Below are 17,512 nucleotides of genomic sequence, written 5' to 3' on the forward strand. Positions count from 1 at the left end.
ATTGACCGGCATGAAATCAGCATATGTCAGACTGACCTGCCGGTCGCCGGTCATGGCCAAGCATGTGAAAACCGGCCAATTCCGGTCACCGGCCGGTCTATCGGTGCATCTCTTAATAATACACTTCTAGAGACGATATATATCATGAGACATTTCTAAAAACTAAGAAGAATGCACATCACATGTCAGTCAGTCTGACATTTATTTCATTTGTTAAGAACATAACATGAGTATTATTTCTGCTTTCGCTATATTTGGCTGGAAACATATATGATGTAGTATAAACAGAACATATTTAGTTGAATCATTGGTTAAAAAAAAAAGAAGAAAGATATTGATTCTAGGTAAAAGAAGAAAATCGTCGCAAAAAAATCACGATACATAGGATTTTTTTTTTTTTTCCCACCCCGGTAGCAGGTTAATTCTAGAGGGCATCTATGGTATGTTGAGAGCTGCGTAAATAGAAACGTTGTGTATAAAACTGTCACCTCATGGCCCTTGTAACTGTAGCAAACAACCTCTTCACCTCTGTGGCCTGTAGGCCGTGTGAGGGCTGCATGTGTCACCCAGCAGGACAGATATTCACAGACCTTTTTTTTCTTCTCCCTCTCAGCATCATCGCCTTTTATGTGCTGGCCGTTATTCAGCCTGATTAAAGGAATTCAATTTCCATCTGTTGCGTGGTGATATTCATTTCCAGACACAAGCGGCTCTGTGATGAGCTCTGAGAGAGAAGAGAGATGCTGTTGAATACAGACAGAGAATGAAGACAGAGATGCATGCGCTCATTGTCAAAGTGTTTGTAGAGGTGACGTAAGACTTAAGCATTCGTTTGTCGCCGCAGCCCAATTTGTCGCTGCCAGGCTTTGAGTTTGACTTTGATTGTCATGCCAGGCACTCGCAGCCTCGTGCCCAGCCTCACACTGACTCTGCCGCCGAGGGCCCTCAGGATCTGATCGGGAATGTGCTCTTAAAAAGGATATTGGTCAGGCATCGTTGGTCAGGCATCGTTGGTCAGGCATCGTTGGTCAGGCATCGCTGGTCTGCCTCAAGCGCACCCTGCATGAACTGTGGTTGGACGACTTCATACCTTGGCGCTGCCCTGCTACTGCTCAGACCCCCTGCTGCACATCATCCATCCTGTCGGCAATAAGACGTTGAGCTGCAGTCATGTTTGAAATTTGATTTCATTGATGATCCACGCATCTACCTGTAGGGCTGTCAACAAATATTCTAAATTCAAATATATATATATACATCTATATATATATATCTCCGTATAGTAAAAAGAAACACACATTCCAATAGGAAAATGTATATTTGAATATTATGAGTAAAAAAACGGCACTGCCACGGCTAACTGCCTCGCACGCGATCGTTTGTGGGCCTGGGCCGCTGCTGCCTAAAGCGTGATTTATGCTTCTGCGTTAAAGCTACACCGTGGCTACGTATGTAGGAACATGGAGACACTGACCCTATGCCGTAGCCTGACGTGCACCTCTCAAAAATTACTACACGTTGCGGCGACAAAAGTCGCTCGGCCGTGGCTTGGCAGCGTTGCATTCCCCCGACTCATTTCCTGGTTCTCCTTCTCCATAAACAACATGAAATCAGGGAGAGGGTTAACTTTTCCTGCTACAGATTTCCCACCGTGGTCAGAAAGAACAGGGGAGACACTTTGTTTCTCTCACTATGCCTCTCTAGAGTACTCGCTCTAAAGCTAATCACCGTCACTTTCTGACTCGCTCTACCACACACTCTCCACACGCACACACACACACGCCGGCCCTGCTATTCTCTTAACGAGATCGACGCACACACCAACGCACAAGTATAAAGTGTGATTTATGGTTCTGCAGAGGCTCAGCGATGAGCTTTCGCCGTAGCCTACGTAAGTGGCCTGAAGTTTGTACTAGTACGTTGGTTGATGCTTATGTTTTGCCCATAATGCGCAAAAAGTAGATATTCAAATATACTCAAACCTCTTTGGTTTTTTAGAACGAATATTCAAACGTCATTTATGGTCCATTTTGACAGCCCTATCCACCTGACTCCTTTTCACTCCTACGCATTTGTCAAGTGTTTCACTCGAAGAACAAACACCAAACGCTGGCTAATTGATGACACATCGGTAGCACTCAACTAGACTGAGTCCCTTTGTCTTTTCCACAGCTCGGGGTGCAAACCTCAACCTCCTCCAGCATTTCTTCCTCTCGCTGTGATCTTATCCCTTCTGTGGACCTGGCACTCAGATTCCCTTTGAACTCCCCCACCGGCACCTCACATCTCTGTTTTTTTAGCTTCCCTGAGGGGTACGAAGGGTGAATGACTCATTTGCTTTCACTCGTACGGTGCACGTTGGCATCTGCTACCACAAGCAGCCGGTAGCGTCTATCGCCTGGACCTGCCTGCTGAGTCACTCTCTGAAACATGCCATGTGAGCGGCTAATGGAGGGGAGCCCGCGGCGGAGATGGGCGTAGGTGTCGGGGATGGATCTGTTGTGGGAGGAAGGGAGGCTGAGTGTTAATGGTCATACTGGCTGTATTGTTGGAAGTAGGCTTTGATTGGGGCCGAGGATTTATGGCCCCTGGCGCACACTTTGTCTGACAGGGAATGTGTTCCCTGCAAAGTGGCAACCCGAGCCAGCATGGCGTTTGCGGCCGTGTTACGATGACAGACAGGCTAATCGGGGTGTTATGGACGGTTTCACACCCTGGATGTAATTGGAGGCCGTTCTAGACCATCACTCCCCTCGGCTGGCCTCTCCCCCCCCCCAATATTCCCTCCCCACCTCTTCACACAAACACACTTTCTCCTCCCCGCAGCCTCACGTCCGTCTTCATTTCTTCCTGTGGCTGAGGTGTCAGTTCACTCAAGTCGAAGAAATGGCCGTCAAATATCATGTGGCACCAAAACCCTGCAGGCCGGATTATGTTGAGTGAACTCGCGGGGACAAGTGGAGCTCCGACTGATTGCAGATGAGTTATTATTTCGTTGAAGTGACAAATCAGACGAGGGTCAACAGACAGTCCTGCAGAGGTGCTCAGAGTGAACATTGATCCTAATCGCTGTGTCTTTTATCCTCTATGTTTTTCATTCTCCACGCTCTGTTTTAATGATGGTAAAAGCTACAAGATCAGATTTAGACTCTCTGGGGCTCACACATTACCGTGCCTAGGCAAAAACCTGTGGGGTTTTAGGCAGATAATGGAGCCTTTGGTTGTAAAAACGTGACAGTGGGTGTCACTTTCCTCTCTTCTTCACTGCAGAATGAGCAGTGTTTCTTTTTCTCTCCGACACCATTCAGCTCGTCTTCTGGCGGGGGGAGCGACCAATACACCTCTCTCATGATAATAACTCATAATGACCGTATTCTCAACCAGCTCCTTCTGGATCAATAATTGTAAACAACTTTTTTTTATTTGTGTGCTGAGTCTCCTTTGTGATATTCAGATCCCTCTTGTGTTTTACTAACCCCATTGGATGAGAGCCTGAAAGGAGACTATTCGCCTCCGGCTGGGGAAAGAAGGTGCTATCAAAGGAGGAGGAAGTGTGGAGGGAGGAGGGGGTAAAATGAAAGAGATGATTTAATTTTCATTGTGGCACAGAAATATTTAAAGCCCTGGCTTGTGAAAAATCATAAGGCCCTACAAAAGGGACGAGGAAAGCACGCCTTTGGCATTTTTACAACCAATTTCATCAGAGGGATAAAAGAGGAAAGAAGGTGGCGCTGCCCTTCTGCTTTCTTAGCCCCTGGTTCAACTTTGCTCCTATTAGTTTTCGAGTTGGCTTAAAGCTGCTTTTATCTTGTTTCGCTGTAACACCAGGCGTCCTCGGGGACCAACTGTTAATGTGCTGCTACAACACTTTTTACAACACGTTTCCCCTCCTCTCCCTGTCAGGCTTCTCCACCTCTTTTCTCCTTGTCTGTTCCTCCTTTTCTCTCTTTCTTTCTGTTGTCTTCTTTCTTGTCTCTTCTTTGCATGAATGGAGCGAGCAGCATTGCCAAATGGCCTGAAATCCGTAACCTTGAAGTTCATTAGACGAAATACAAACAAGTACACGACAAACGTGTGTGTGTGTGTGTGTGTGTGTGTGTGTGTGTGTGTGTTTTGTTATTAGATTAGTGTCTGTATATTCTGTCCCAGGACAGACAGGTGTCTCTCAATAATATTGACGGTGCACCTATCCAATATTAGTATTGCAGTTGATGACCTTATTAAACAGATTGGGTATCAGTCAGTCAGACATGATTGATTGAACAATAAATACTGTCTCTTTGTCACTGTTTGAACAACAAAAAAAGGAAATACAGGAAATAATGTTTCTTTATTAATGTCTTTACTCCTTAGGGTTGTAACTAACAATTATTTTAGACATTGAATAGTCCGCCAGTTACGTTTGGGACGGACCCATGAAAATAGTGAAAATGCCTTCCACAATTTCCAAGAGCCCATGGCAATGTCTTCTAATTAGTTGGTTATTTAACTTAAAGTGATTGTATACAGTGCTATATTACGTACATAACATTAACTAGGGCTGTCAATCAATTAATTATTTAGTAATTAATAACTCAATTCACATAGACAGCACATGCAAATAACTTTAGTCTTGCCGAGAGAACCATCTGGAAGGGCTTTGAAATTCAACTTGCCAACTTATCAAAAGACCCTTTTCTTTATCCATTTCTGCTCAAGGAGTAACGTTACGGCTGCATGGCTTCCTGATGGTAGATGCTAGATCGGATACGCTAGACATGTGGACGTTGATGGACGTGCCTTGTGGCCCGCCTTATTCTGCCTTATTCTCCCTCTGATTGGCTTACCCTGGTATTCTTACCCTAACCCTAACCAGTCCCCACTCCCCATGCCTAAACCCAACTACGTCGACCTGCATTCTATCTGAATTCCAGCAGGGGGCAACACGTGCGGTTGCAAAAGGAGTTCGGTTTCTGTAGAAGACTATGAGAAAGGGGCCCACTTCTCCCTTGATTTATTACCTCAGTAAACATTTTCATAATGAGTTTATGGTCTCAATCGCTAGTTTTAAGTCTTCTGCAACACAGAATGATGTTCATTTTTTTTAATTATGGTCTCGTTGATTTTAAAATCAGCGATAAAGCACGGGGTGTTTTAGGGTGTGGCTATGATGTGATTGCCAGTGCAAGTGTGTAACTTAGAGCGTAAGGGCTCCCCCCTCACTCCTCCCCTCTCGTCTAAAATCGTCACATCCACAACCAGGATGGCTGCGCCCGTAACGGCAAACTCGATGACTCATAGCAGATCTCCACAAGCCGATGGGTGACATCACACATTCTCTGTTTATTAATATTATACAGTCTATGGTATCTACCCTTCCGGAGTTTCCAAACTACGGAGTGGCCCGAGGCCCAAATCACAGAACGCGTGTGTGTTAATCACGCATCAAAAAAATGAGTGCCGTTAAAAAGGAATTTGCGTTAACTCATTATTATCAATTCATTTTTGCCCTAATATTGACCTAATGAAACTGGTCTCCATGTGACCGAGTAATATAGTTTAATAAAGTTTGATATAGTCACCACGCTTTGACTGATGTTGTAACATTTTGTTAGAATAGTTGTAGTCATACAGAGACATATCATGAAGTAGGCTATAGGAAAATCACGATCTTTTCATTTGCTCGTCATTTTAAATATAGTATGTGTGTATACACGGGAGAATATATTGGAGCCACGTTCGCATGTCTGCCCTCTCATTGGCTACCGCTCTGCAAAAGTTGGCTCGGGACTCAACTTTGGGTGAGCGGGGACCAGGGGTGAACATCCGGGAAATTTGCTCATACCGCTGTTCTCATAGGGAATGAATTGAAACGCTCCTCTCTGCTGTTATTTCAGCTGCCTGTGGAAACCCAGCCTTAGAAGTGATGTGTATTTACAGCCTCATGTGACTGTACACACACACAGAGGAACGATCCAAATCAATTCCACATACTGTAGTGACATCAGAATCATACCAGAATCGGTATCTAGAGACTAGAGTAAAAGTGGGGCCTGCTCATCCTACCGCAGTGATCCTCTTATGGCGAACACGGTACAACATCCTCACTGGGTAGATGGCCTGCAGATGCTTAATATAATGAAATGAAAGAAAAGACGCAGCAAAGTAAGAGATGAAAGACACGCAGATAAGCCTGCAGAGATAAAGTGATAACAAGTTGAACTGGTGTCGTCGCAGAGATGTTCTACATAACGCCGCTCTGTAACACTCCGTAGCACGTTTCTGTGTGGGACAGATTCTCTGCGGTGTTCACCTATCCCTCCCACTCATCATTAAAACTATGAATAGCTGTCGTCTGCACCGTCTTAATAGAGTGTGGAGCTCTCCCCGGACTCCCATGCATGCATTATTAATTATCTGTTGCAGGGCCGAGAGACATCGAGGGAAAGGGAACATCAGATATCTGTGTAGCAGCTCGCAACCTGATCTGCACTGTTATGCAAACATTGTTTGTTGTTATATTAAGATATGAGGAGTCTGGGAAACACAGAGTTGGATTTCAGCGTGTATCTATATGCATTCAGCGATTGTAATCCGTGCAAGTTTCTTCCACTTCACGCTCTCACAGATGTGGCTGCGGTGTTTGTAGGGCTGTGAACATTTAGCGGCGACAGAGACATTTCCTCTGTGGTTCCTCTAACAAATGCATTTGATGGCTCTTCTCTTCTAACAAGAGTTACTCAGATTCTCCTTCCTTTAAAGCACAAAAAGGCCTCTGAAAATCTTGGCTAATTCCTACTGCTTAGTCATTGACACTCTGTGCCAAGATGAGATCGGTTCTCATCTGACTGGCTGTTTCTGATGAAGCAGACAGAACGTGGCCCCCTTAACTCCTTCTGTTTTCCCAGACATTATTGGCTCACCTGTCAGACAGCACTACCGTCTTCGATCGCACAAAAGACATATCAGGGGAAGGTGGCAGGTTGAACCATGACGATTATCATCTCCATCCATCCCAGATTGTTCTCATTACTGTTGGGACATGGCTTGCATTTCGACTAGGAATTCTAAATAGGCCACATGTGGCTGGAGCTTGTTTTAATGTACGCTCAAGTTTGGTCGAACAGCTTGTTTTTCATCTGTAGTTCAGTAACTCCGCAGAGCAATAAACACCCCATCCTCAGCTGCTGTACACTTTTAGAGTCTGTTCTCTAAAAAAAAAAATACAAAAAAAATGAAAAGGTCATTGCTGAAGTTTCTAGTGTTAACATCTTCCTCCTCAATGACACTCAATGGAGTAATTGTGGTCTCGAGACCCATAGCCCAAACCACTTAACCACTTTAAACTGACTGCACAGTGTTGTCTGTCAGCACTGACAAGGCCCAGTTTTGTCTCTTCTCTGTATCTGAGGAATGCTTTGTCGGCATTCTCTGACAAAAAACGCGCTTGTTTTCGGCATTCTGTCGGCGGGGGGGAAATAGCAATTTCCAAGCTTTTCAGGATACACAACACATCCTTCACGTGGATTGTTTGTGCTTAGATCCGGAGGATGGAGCACCTCCTGCCGTTGGAGGTGGAAATCTGGCTCATAACCTAACAGCACGTTACGTGTATATTGTTATTTCATGGTGCGTATTTCAAAAATAAAGTTGAAATAAAGAGGCCAGGAGGTGTTATTCCATCTCTATGTACTGTATAACTAATGAAGCTGCCACATACAGTCTGCCGTGTGCACTGTATTTAATGGGAGGTGACAGGGTACATACTAAATGCACAGAGCGCTCAATGGAACCTAGTCTGGCGTTGCCAGACCTTGCTAGTCCACAAAGCATTCCAAGATGGGAGAAAAACGTGCTCTGGTTTATTGGCATTTCTTTAAACCAATCACAATCGTCTTGGGTGGCGCTAAGTGCCCGACGGAGCCATGGTGCCTCTGCAAAAAAGCCTCTGGAAGGAAGTTGTTTTTGTGGAACGTGTACGTTCAAAGGTTGTTTTAGTCGTGTGAGAGAAAACTCAGATAGTCTAGCTAGCTGTCTGGATTTACCCTGCAGAGATCTGACAGTGATCAAATAGTTTGGCCCCTATTTCATCATTCTCCATGTTACTCAGACCTGGTCCATGTCTCTTCTTCTTCCTTCTCTCCCCCTACCCTCCCAGCTCTCCTCTCTTCCCCAGCTGTACTGTGCAGGGACAGAGCAGAGAGAATGAGACCTTTCTTTCATGGAGCGTCGGTGTCATACTTGTGTGTCAAAGCCAGTGGGGAGAAATGCCTCAGCTGCAGCAATTCACCCGTTTTTCTTTTTCAAAAAGCCCACCTAAACAATTGCACATTAACTCAAATGCATGTCTTATCTTTCTGCATGTAGCATAAAAGGTAATGGTGTGTAGTTTCACATTTAAAGGACGTTGGGCATGGTCGTGTACGTCTCTGTTCCTGCTCCCATACTGAGCTCGTTTGAAAACCCTTAAGGTGTTATGAGTGTTCTGAACACCTTCACGATCAAAACGCTCGTTTATCCGTCTCCTTTTATCTCCGCCGTTCTCCACAGCTGCCAGCAGCGTTGTAAAAAGCTGCACAACAGATTCCTCTCTCAGCATGTTTCATATTCCTCGTCATCACTTAAATAACAATGACAATGCAGGTTCTGCTCTGTTAAATCAGGCCTGAATCTCCCCATCAGTTCGGACTTTTTCCTGCTTCCTCTGATAATCCCCTCTCTGCTAAACAGATCCTGAATAAGAGCAATTAGAAATTCGGAAGTGCACGATTTATCAAAGTGTTCGTTAGTGCTGCAGTGGTGACATAACTGCCCCCCCCCTCCCCAAACCTGGCACCACAAAACAACCGCGTGCTTCCAAGTCTATATAGAGGGAAGAGGGAGAAGCAGCAGCAGACTAACTTGATTTTTATACAGCAGCAACCTAGATCTCCTCCCTGTCATCCTTCATTGATTTTGCAATCCAGCGGCATCCGGGCAGAACCATTCAAGCCGTACACCTCAGTCTGCCGCTGATAGCCAATCTCTATTACCCACCTAGCCCAAGGCTTCGGTTCGAAGGGCTAACCCTCTCAGGGGGAAGCAGACAGAAGGAGAGAGCTCCGACTGGCGGATCGGAGCGATGATAGATTTATGTGCCGCTCGGGGAGAAAGGATCATCTTCTCTCCTCCACTTTTATTATCCCATCAGATCTTACGCGGTAGCAATACTACATGACGGCCTGTCACATTTTTGCAGATCTGGTGGCGAATATGAATGATGATTTCAAATGCTTCCGTCTAACCAGCCGCGAAATTGCTTCAGTAAATATGCTCCAACTACCAGCGCCCTGTCTTCCTCCCGTCCCTCACTATGAATGGAACCCAGAGTAATAGGCTTGTAGTTGTCACAATGTTTAAGACCTGTGTTGGCTTCACGGTTCATAATTAGCTTTTAATGCACAGAGACGGCTTGAGGGGAGGAAACTGACGGAAATGTGCAATGAAAGGATGCCTGCTGTGTGGCCATAGTAATTCAGGCTTTTGTTCTCTAATTAAATGACCTCAGAAGGGAGTGCTGAGCTTAAGTGTGTGTGTGTCTGTGTGTGTGTGTGTGTCTGTGTCTGTGTGTGTGGCGCCCTCTGATATGGAGGTCTGTGCCAAGTGTATTCAGTCTCGCATTGAATAGGGCGTCTACTACAAAGCCTAGAAGCCCTCTCCGTGCCCGCTTTGCCTCCTTTTTGGTTGTTGGAAATATGCCACAAAACACCATGTCTTTAACAAGTGGTTTCTGGGCCAATTCGCATAGTTCAGGATTTTGTAGTTGGGGACACAGTCGCCCCCCGGTCTTTTCTCACTCTCCCCCACCTCCTCTGAAAAAAACCAAGACACCGCCAGCCTTCCCTGCAAGCTTGAGCTACCCAAAAGCTTAAATGTGTGTTTACGCCACAGCAAAGCAAACAGAAAGCTTACATGATGATGCATGTTCTCCTGTTTGGCCCTGATGTCAACAATTTTATAATGGACAAAAACGTAGCTTAAGTCTGTAGCAACAGAGTTTAAAGTGGCATCATGTCACTCAATGAAACATATTTTTCTCATTCATCTCTAATTGCATCTAGCCATGTAGTTATCTTTTGTCTTGTTTGTTGGTCTAGTTCTCCTGAGATGGCTGGCTCTGATTGGACTGTCAGCACAGTGGCGGTGTATGGGATTTAATTTGTGGTGCTCACAGCATTAACTAACTAACACAAAAAAAACAAGACCGTAATGTGTTTTTTCAGAGTCTCTGTTATCCACAGACTGAGTCTTTTTTTTTTTTTAATGATAACTGTTGACCGCAAGGTCTGTGGATTATCTAGAGTACCAGGGACACTGGAAATGTTGTGTTTCTGTATGACCCTATCACTCATAGTAAGAAGCTGATTGAGAAAATGTTTTCATGGCCCTTTAAGTGAAGCAGACACCTGGTACTACACATCAGACTAAAGGCACCTTATAGTTATGACTTGTGTTGTCACGGGTTGCACTCCGGCTCTATTTTTTGAATACTGCTGTCTTTCTCTGTCTCCCTTCACTGTACACCATCATAAAAATAAACCCTAAAAGGACATTTGAGCCCAAGCGATAAAGTTCCAGCATAGCAACTGTTATTGCTGTTGTTGTTGGCTAAGGCGTGCTTTGGAAGGACGCGTGAATAAATGTCTCCATCACAGTTGTCCATGCTGACAGCTTTCAGCCATAGCAGCCACCTGGCACGTCTCCGCGCTATCGGCACAGAGCAGCAGTTGCGAGCGTGCAGAAGCGGCACGCCTCTGTCCGTAACCAGATCCAGCCTTGATGAGTGGAACATTAACAGCTGCTCAGGAGGGTGTAAGAGAGGTGGCAGTGAGAGTATTTCTGTGCATCTGCGTGGTGCGTTGTGTGCATGCCCACGTGTGTGTTCGCACAGATGAAGGAGAGGGCAGCAGAATCCATTTGACATCTTAATTGGCCACCGGTGCCAGATGCCAGCCTCTAAAGCCGTTCAGTCCAGGCTGTAACAGTGTCTCACCAGCCAGGCAGGGCTTTAGGAGCCCGCTGGCTCCACTGAGTGCTCCCACGGGTATTAGGTGCTCCAGTGTTGTGCTGCCTCCCGTCCACACACACAAACACACACACACACACACACACACACACACAAGCACCCTTCTTCTTCTCGCTCCATACTTCCTACGGAGCACTCTGAGGCATTGTCAACACCAGTCAATCTGAGGCAAATTCAGATGCAGAAAAGCCAGAGGGTAACAAAGGCCCGGGCTTCTTTGTGTGGAATCTATTCACACTGAGGTCTGGCTTTTCTGCCGCTTCATGCAGTGTTTGGATAAAGATACCTCCGCCCTCCTCATTTATAGCATATTGATGTCCTGTTAAAGTCCAGTCAGCTATCAAATAACTGTGGCCTTACCGTCTAACCACCAACCCCTAACCCTCAGCCCATCACCTCTCGCTCTTCACCCTTTCACCCTCGTTACACGATGCTTCCCCTCAGAAGAAGAGAAAACTAGGTTGGAGAAAGGCAATTTACACCATCTATCTAGAGTCTGTCAGAACCACCCAAAGTTGTACTTGGCCATATGACAGGTACATTTATTTGATCCAAAATGGGAGCAACGAGACACTTCACTCTGCGGTTAAATAAGGAGAGTGAAATTAAAAGTAGGGGACTGATATTAAAGTGGAATCTGATTAGCGAACAAGAGAGGTGGTACCGCAGCGTGAAATAGGCTGCTCAAAAAATGATTAACTAATATTCCTGTTTGACATTATTCCTGATCCTTGGTGTGAAGCAGGAAAGGTTATTTATTTATTTTTTTTAGCTATATGCTCTTTAAAAGAGACTGCTTGAATGAAATGGAAATCCATTTTTAATGAAGTAACAGTTTAGTCTCTCATACAGCAGTGTTACTTCTGACAAGGATGGAGTAATCTCTTTAAAGGGTAGCTCATGTTAAGTGGATCAGGTTATAATTGAATTCTAGATTTGAAGCAGAGATGTCAGATATGCTATCAGCTGAGTGCTATTTGAGCATGAGTTATGAGACATGTCAAGCATTGACCCATACATAAACAAAGATCTGGGGGGGGTTGGAGATGGTAGTGTTTATGCTTGTTTAACTCCTCATATTTTTATTTCTTGCTGCCTGTCTATACTATGCAGGATTTACCAGTATGTAATACTTCCTGGCTATTTTCATATAGAGGTTTTTAATTATTTTTGCTCCACATAGAGGTCAGAGGTTTTTTCAGCTCCAGAGCAAAACCACTGGATCTAGTTGGAGTTTGTATAGATATTTTTAGTGGAATTCCATTGCTAGGCAACCGCCTGAACCCTTGTTGACTTCCTGTCATATGATGTCATTCACATAATACACTGGGGGCCATTTAGAATGTTTATGTTTACAAGTGCGAAATGGTCTATAATGAGGAAGTCGCTGAAGGACATTTTTGCTCACTATTCGCCTGTATCCAACCTCCTGTCGTCCCTCCAGAACGAGCCATCGCCAGACACGAGGTGCGAGAGATCGAGCAGCGGCACACGCAGGACAGCCTGCGGGAACGGGATTCGTCAGCCTCGTCGCTGTCCGAGGGCCAAGACGACATCGTCATCATCTACAACCGCGTGCCCAAGACGGCCAGCACTTCCTTCACCAACATCGCCTACGACCTGTGCGGGAAGAACCACTACCACGTCCTGCACATCAACACCACCAAGAACAACCCGGTCATGTCCATACAGGACCAGGTCAGAGCCACAGGCTTCCAAAACATACAGTACATTTCCCCCTTTCATTTGTAATAGGGCTGAGCGATTTAAGGAACAGATAAAACCTGTCATGGAACATTATAACATGAGACACCATCAAAACTGCTCTTTATGCGTGAATTTCCAGAAATAAGTGATATGTAACATCTTATGAAAAATAATATAATTAATATAAAAATAACAATAATTAAAAGAGGAAAAAATTATGTTAAACCACCAAATATTCAACTAAATATTGCATATTCGAATAATCGCGGCCTTCACGATTAGCGAATCTCATTCTTTCAAATTGCGATTTCAATTTGAAAACGATGAATCGTTCAGCCCTAGTTTGTAATGTAGAGCAGTGATTCCAACCAGGGGTACTTGTACCCCAGGGGGTACTTCTGCAGTTGCCAGGGGATACATGGAAAGATTGTATCCAACTACTGTAATTTGAAAATTTTTAAATGGTGATTTGATAAAAAGGATATGTATATCCACATTTTAACATTAAGTCAACTGTAACACCTGAGCACTGCATGCTGCAGTTATGTAAGAAAAAACTAGTTAGCAGGCGAGCACAGAAGTTTAGACAGGTAGCTAAAAGTAATTAATAAATGGTAGAAATAAATAGCTCCAAGTAATGGCTAAAGGATACGTTATAAGTACTGGATAATTGGTTGAAATAGTTAGCTAAAAGTAACGTTAATGGATAAATGGTCAAACATTCAGCTTCATTCTGATTAGTAGTAGCCTAGTAGGCTAGTATTAGGAGGGTTGTTGACCAAACCAACCTTAAGATTGAGAGTTCAGTGGTATGAGATACTTAAAGGATAAATCCGGCGCAAAATGAACCTAGGGGTTAATAACACGTTTACCAAGTCGACCGTTCTCTGAGATATGTTTTCATGCTAATCGAATGTGACCAGTTTCAGTGCAAACCGCTAATTAGCTTATAAAGCTAGTCGTCGGGGCACGGGTAAAGTAAAAAGAAATTGCTATTTCTATACCACTACAAGGCTCAAAATAGCACCATACTTCCACTGTAGATGTGTAAACCGAAGCATTGAGAACATTGTAAGTGTACAGACAGTTTATTAAAAAGATAGTTTAGAAAGACTGTACCGGTCAATAATACAGGCGGGTGCCATCTTGGGAAAACAGTCATGACCAGTCGAACGACGAACGCCGTGCTTGAGCTATGTTACTGGTTGAGCCTTGTTAGCGGTACAGAAATAGCGTTTTCTTTTTACTTTACCCGTGCCCCAACGACTAGCGTTATAAGCTAATTAGCGGTTTGCGCTAAAACTGGTCACATCCGATTAGCATGAAAACAAATCCCAGAGAACGGTCGACTAGGTTCATTTTGCGCCGGATTTCTCTTTTAACAATATCTGCTTTTAAATAATAGTGTTATACATTTAGAACATACACTGGGAATCGCTGAATGGGCTGTCGCCTCAGACTAAAAAAGGTTGAGAACCACTGATGTAGAGGCCTGTTTTCTTGATATTACACACATTATAGTCTATACTTGGTAACCTGTATGTACAAAAAAAAGCATTCCATCCATTGTAATAACAATCATGGTTTGGTTTAGGTGCGGTTTGTAAAGAATGTGACTGAGTGGAGGGAAATGAAGCCGGCTTTCTACCACGGACACGTCTCCTTCCTGGACTTCACCAAGTAAATACATTGTCTTGCAATATACTGTACTTGCTACACTGTAAACACAGTTTCTTCGCCCTGCTGTGGCTTTGTGCAGGTGACTCCACCTTGTGGCCATTCACAGCTTTTCCCCTACACAGTGTAGTGTAATGATCTGAATATAGCACCTTTTTGACCTCAGAATGTTTCAACTAAAGAAGCACATTACTGAGCTCTTAAATCTGCTAACTGTGTCCGTCTTCAGAATTCATTTTAATAGTTGGATTCAAGTACAGTTGAGTGCCTCAACCCAATCACTGTCATTTCTGTCAGGTTTGGGGTGAAGAGGAAGCCCATCTACATAAACGTGATCCGGGACCCCATTGAAAGGCTGGTGTCCTATTATTACTTTCTGCGTTTCGGGGATGACTACCGGCCCGGCTTGAGACGCAGGAAACAAGGAGACAAGAAGGTTAAAGAAATCCACCGATACTCTCATTCTTTCGTTTAAAGGATAGGTCCACTATTTTTTCAAGTCTGTCTTTAAATAATAGTCAGGTGCCCATATGAACAATGAAACAGGGTTTGCTTGTTATAATCATTGCTACTGTTCATAGTTCATAGTGGCCAAAGATCCTTTCAGATTTTTTGATGTGGGGTTGTATGAGGTGCTTATCCATAGTCTGGTGGCTTTGACGAGAGCATAGAACAGCTTTAGTTCCCCCTGCGTAAACTTCTGTTTGATGGCATCGTAAAGCTGTAAAAAATATTGTAAATATAGCGTACACATAAAGCTCTAGTGCGGAGCTTTTTGATATTAAATGACCGTCTGTTACATTCAAGCCATTGCCAAATGAGTTGCTACAAAGCTAATTGAGACTATCAGCTCCACACAACTCTCTCTGTATTTCTCAGTATGACTATGTTCAGAAGATTGTGGCGTCCGGCGACTTTTGCGCACAGAAACTGGAGTGAAGATAATGACCTCTCCTAAAGAGTCCATCATGTTTTTTCAATCCTCTGTGTCCTCCTTGGCTACTTGCAACTGCGTGGGGGGGGGGTCACGGAAGGCTTGTATCATGTGGACTCACCGACAGTGTTGTTGTCATTACTTAAAATTCCTCATGGAGGCGACAGAAACTACACACTATAGCTTTAAACTGATATAGATATTTTTGAGGTGGTCCTATTTTTATGTAGCTAAAATGCGTTTAGCTCCGTTACCGTAGGTAACACTCTGACTATGGATAAGTACCTCATACAACCATACTTCAAAATGTCCGAACCAACCCTTTGTTGCCCTTACAATGTATGTGATCGGGGACTAGATCTACAGTCCTCGTTCTGTGCAAAAAATATATTGGAAAGTTTATCTGAAGTTAATATAAGTGATTGTTTTCTTCAGAACTTGCTCATGCATTGCGTTTGTGTTTCAGACATTTGATGAATGTGTATCAGCCGGCGGCTCAGACTGTGCCCCTGAGAAGCTCTGGCTCCAGATTCCCTTTTTCTGTGGTCACTACTCTGAATGCTGGTGAGTGTTCAAACACCTGACGCTGTACTCTATTCAGCCAACACCGAGTCAGAATTATAATCTCAAGGTTCTCTTGTGTTCTTGTATTTGAATTTTGAAACAACGAAAGACCGCTTGATTCAGCTCGTCTTTAGTCATGTTTTCACTTTTCTTACAGTTCATAAGGCTGGTGATAATCTATATTTTATTTATTGTCAACAAGTCCCATAAAAAGATCAAAATCGACAATGAACTGATCCTACTAACAAGTATAGACCTTTTTCACAGCAGACATGTTGACATGTCATAGTAGGAAAAGCACAGATGTATTCAAAACCACTAATGATGGCTGCATTCCACTTAAGAGAGGCCCTGGTATTGTGCATGCTGACTCACTGAAATAGCTTACTGGGACACTTGATGGAATTGAGCAATCGTTAAGGTTATCAATTTCAGCTGTGCTTTTCCTACTATGACAAGTCAAAATGTCTGCTGTGAAAAGGTCTATACTTGTAGTAGGATCAGTTCATACACACACCTTTACAACATGGATGCTGTAGTAGAGCTGGGCCATATGGAGAAAATCAAATATCACAATATTTTATATCGATATACAAATACCTCAACATCGATATTGTAGGGTTGACTATTGGTGCTTTCACAAAATATTTACACAATGAGATTTTAGATAAATAATCATCAGTAATGTAGATAAAATGACTAAGTGGTTAAAGGCAAAACATAAAACAGCTAGAACAGTCTGGTATGTTCAGAAAGTGACATCACTTTACTGTAATGCAGCCTTTAAAACCAGGAAAAGACTACACTTGTGTCATATCACAATATTACGATATCCAAAATCTAAGACGATATCTTGCCTCATATATCGACGTCGATATAATATCTATAAATTGCCCAGCCCTACACTGTAGTTTATTTTGACTCAATCCTGCATACACCATTGTGATGCATTAATCACTCACTAGCACACCAAATGGTATAAATCCACGGCTGAAAATAGTCCCCAACAAATGCACTACTTGCTTCTGCTTTAGTAAGGTTTGCTAAAAACTCCAGTGCCCAGCTCTTTCAGGGAATGATTTAGCTGTTTTTTTAAAGTGAAATTTTGTCATTTTGTAAGTTTAACATCTTGAGCATGAATGATTGGGCCTGGGGGTTTAGTACCACAGATAGGTTAGGAAAGTTGTATTGAGAGACTCATTTATCAGTGGGATTTGATATCGCCAATTTATCCTTCCCTCACCTGAGGCAGTTTAGATTCAGTTCAGGTTGAGTTCAGGAGGGATGCTGTACCAGTTTTGTTTCATAATGCACCACATGACCCCTCCTGGTCCTTCTCTATCACTTCTGCTCCACTCATCTTCTCAAGGTCTCTGCTAGCTCTCTCAGCCTTGATACGTTCTCTCTACATTATGATCTGTATCAATCTCTCTCTCTCTCTCTCTCTCTCTCTCTCTCTCTCTCTCTCTCTCTCTCTCTTATTGTCTTTTCGGCCGTTCAAGGTGCATGTTCATTAATTGTTTATGGTTCATTGTTTAAACCCTTTACAATGACGACTTCTAAAGTTATTTTGAATGTTACAGAAG

General features: G+C 43.6%; 1 protein-coding gene across 2 annotated transcripts in view; it reads left to right on the forward strand.

The window, feature by feature from the left end:
- Positions 1 to 17,512, forward strand: part of hs2st1a (heparan sulfate 2-O-sulfotransferase 1a) — a 32,337-nt gene that overhangs the window by 8,366 nt on the left and 6,459 nt on the right. For both annotated transcript variants that reach the window (XM_031298050.2, XM_031298052.2), the window contains 4 exons: positions 12,489 to 12,742; positions 14,346 to 14,431; positions 14,726 to 14,864; positions 15,829 to 15,926. In XM_031298050.2, the coding sequence (XP_031153910.1) occupies positions 12,489 to 12,742; positions 14,346 to 14,431; positions 14,726 to 14,864; positions 15,829 to 15,926 (577 nt within the window). The remainder of the gene's footprint in view (positions 1 to 12,488; positions 12,743 to 14,345; positions 14,432 to 14,725; positions 14,865 to 15,828; positions 15,927 to 17,512) is intronic.

The sequence above is a fragment of the Sander lucioperca genome, chromosome 9 (genome assembly GCF_008315115.2).
Source record: "Sander lucioperca isolate FBNREF2018 chromosome 9, SLUC_FBN_1.2, whole genome shotgun sequence".
Lineage (NCBI taxonomy): Eukaryota > Metazoa > Chordata > Actinopteri > Perciformes > Percidae > Sander > Sander lucioperca.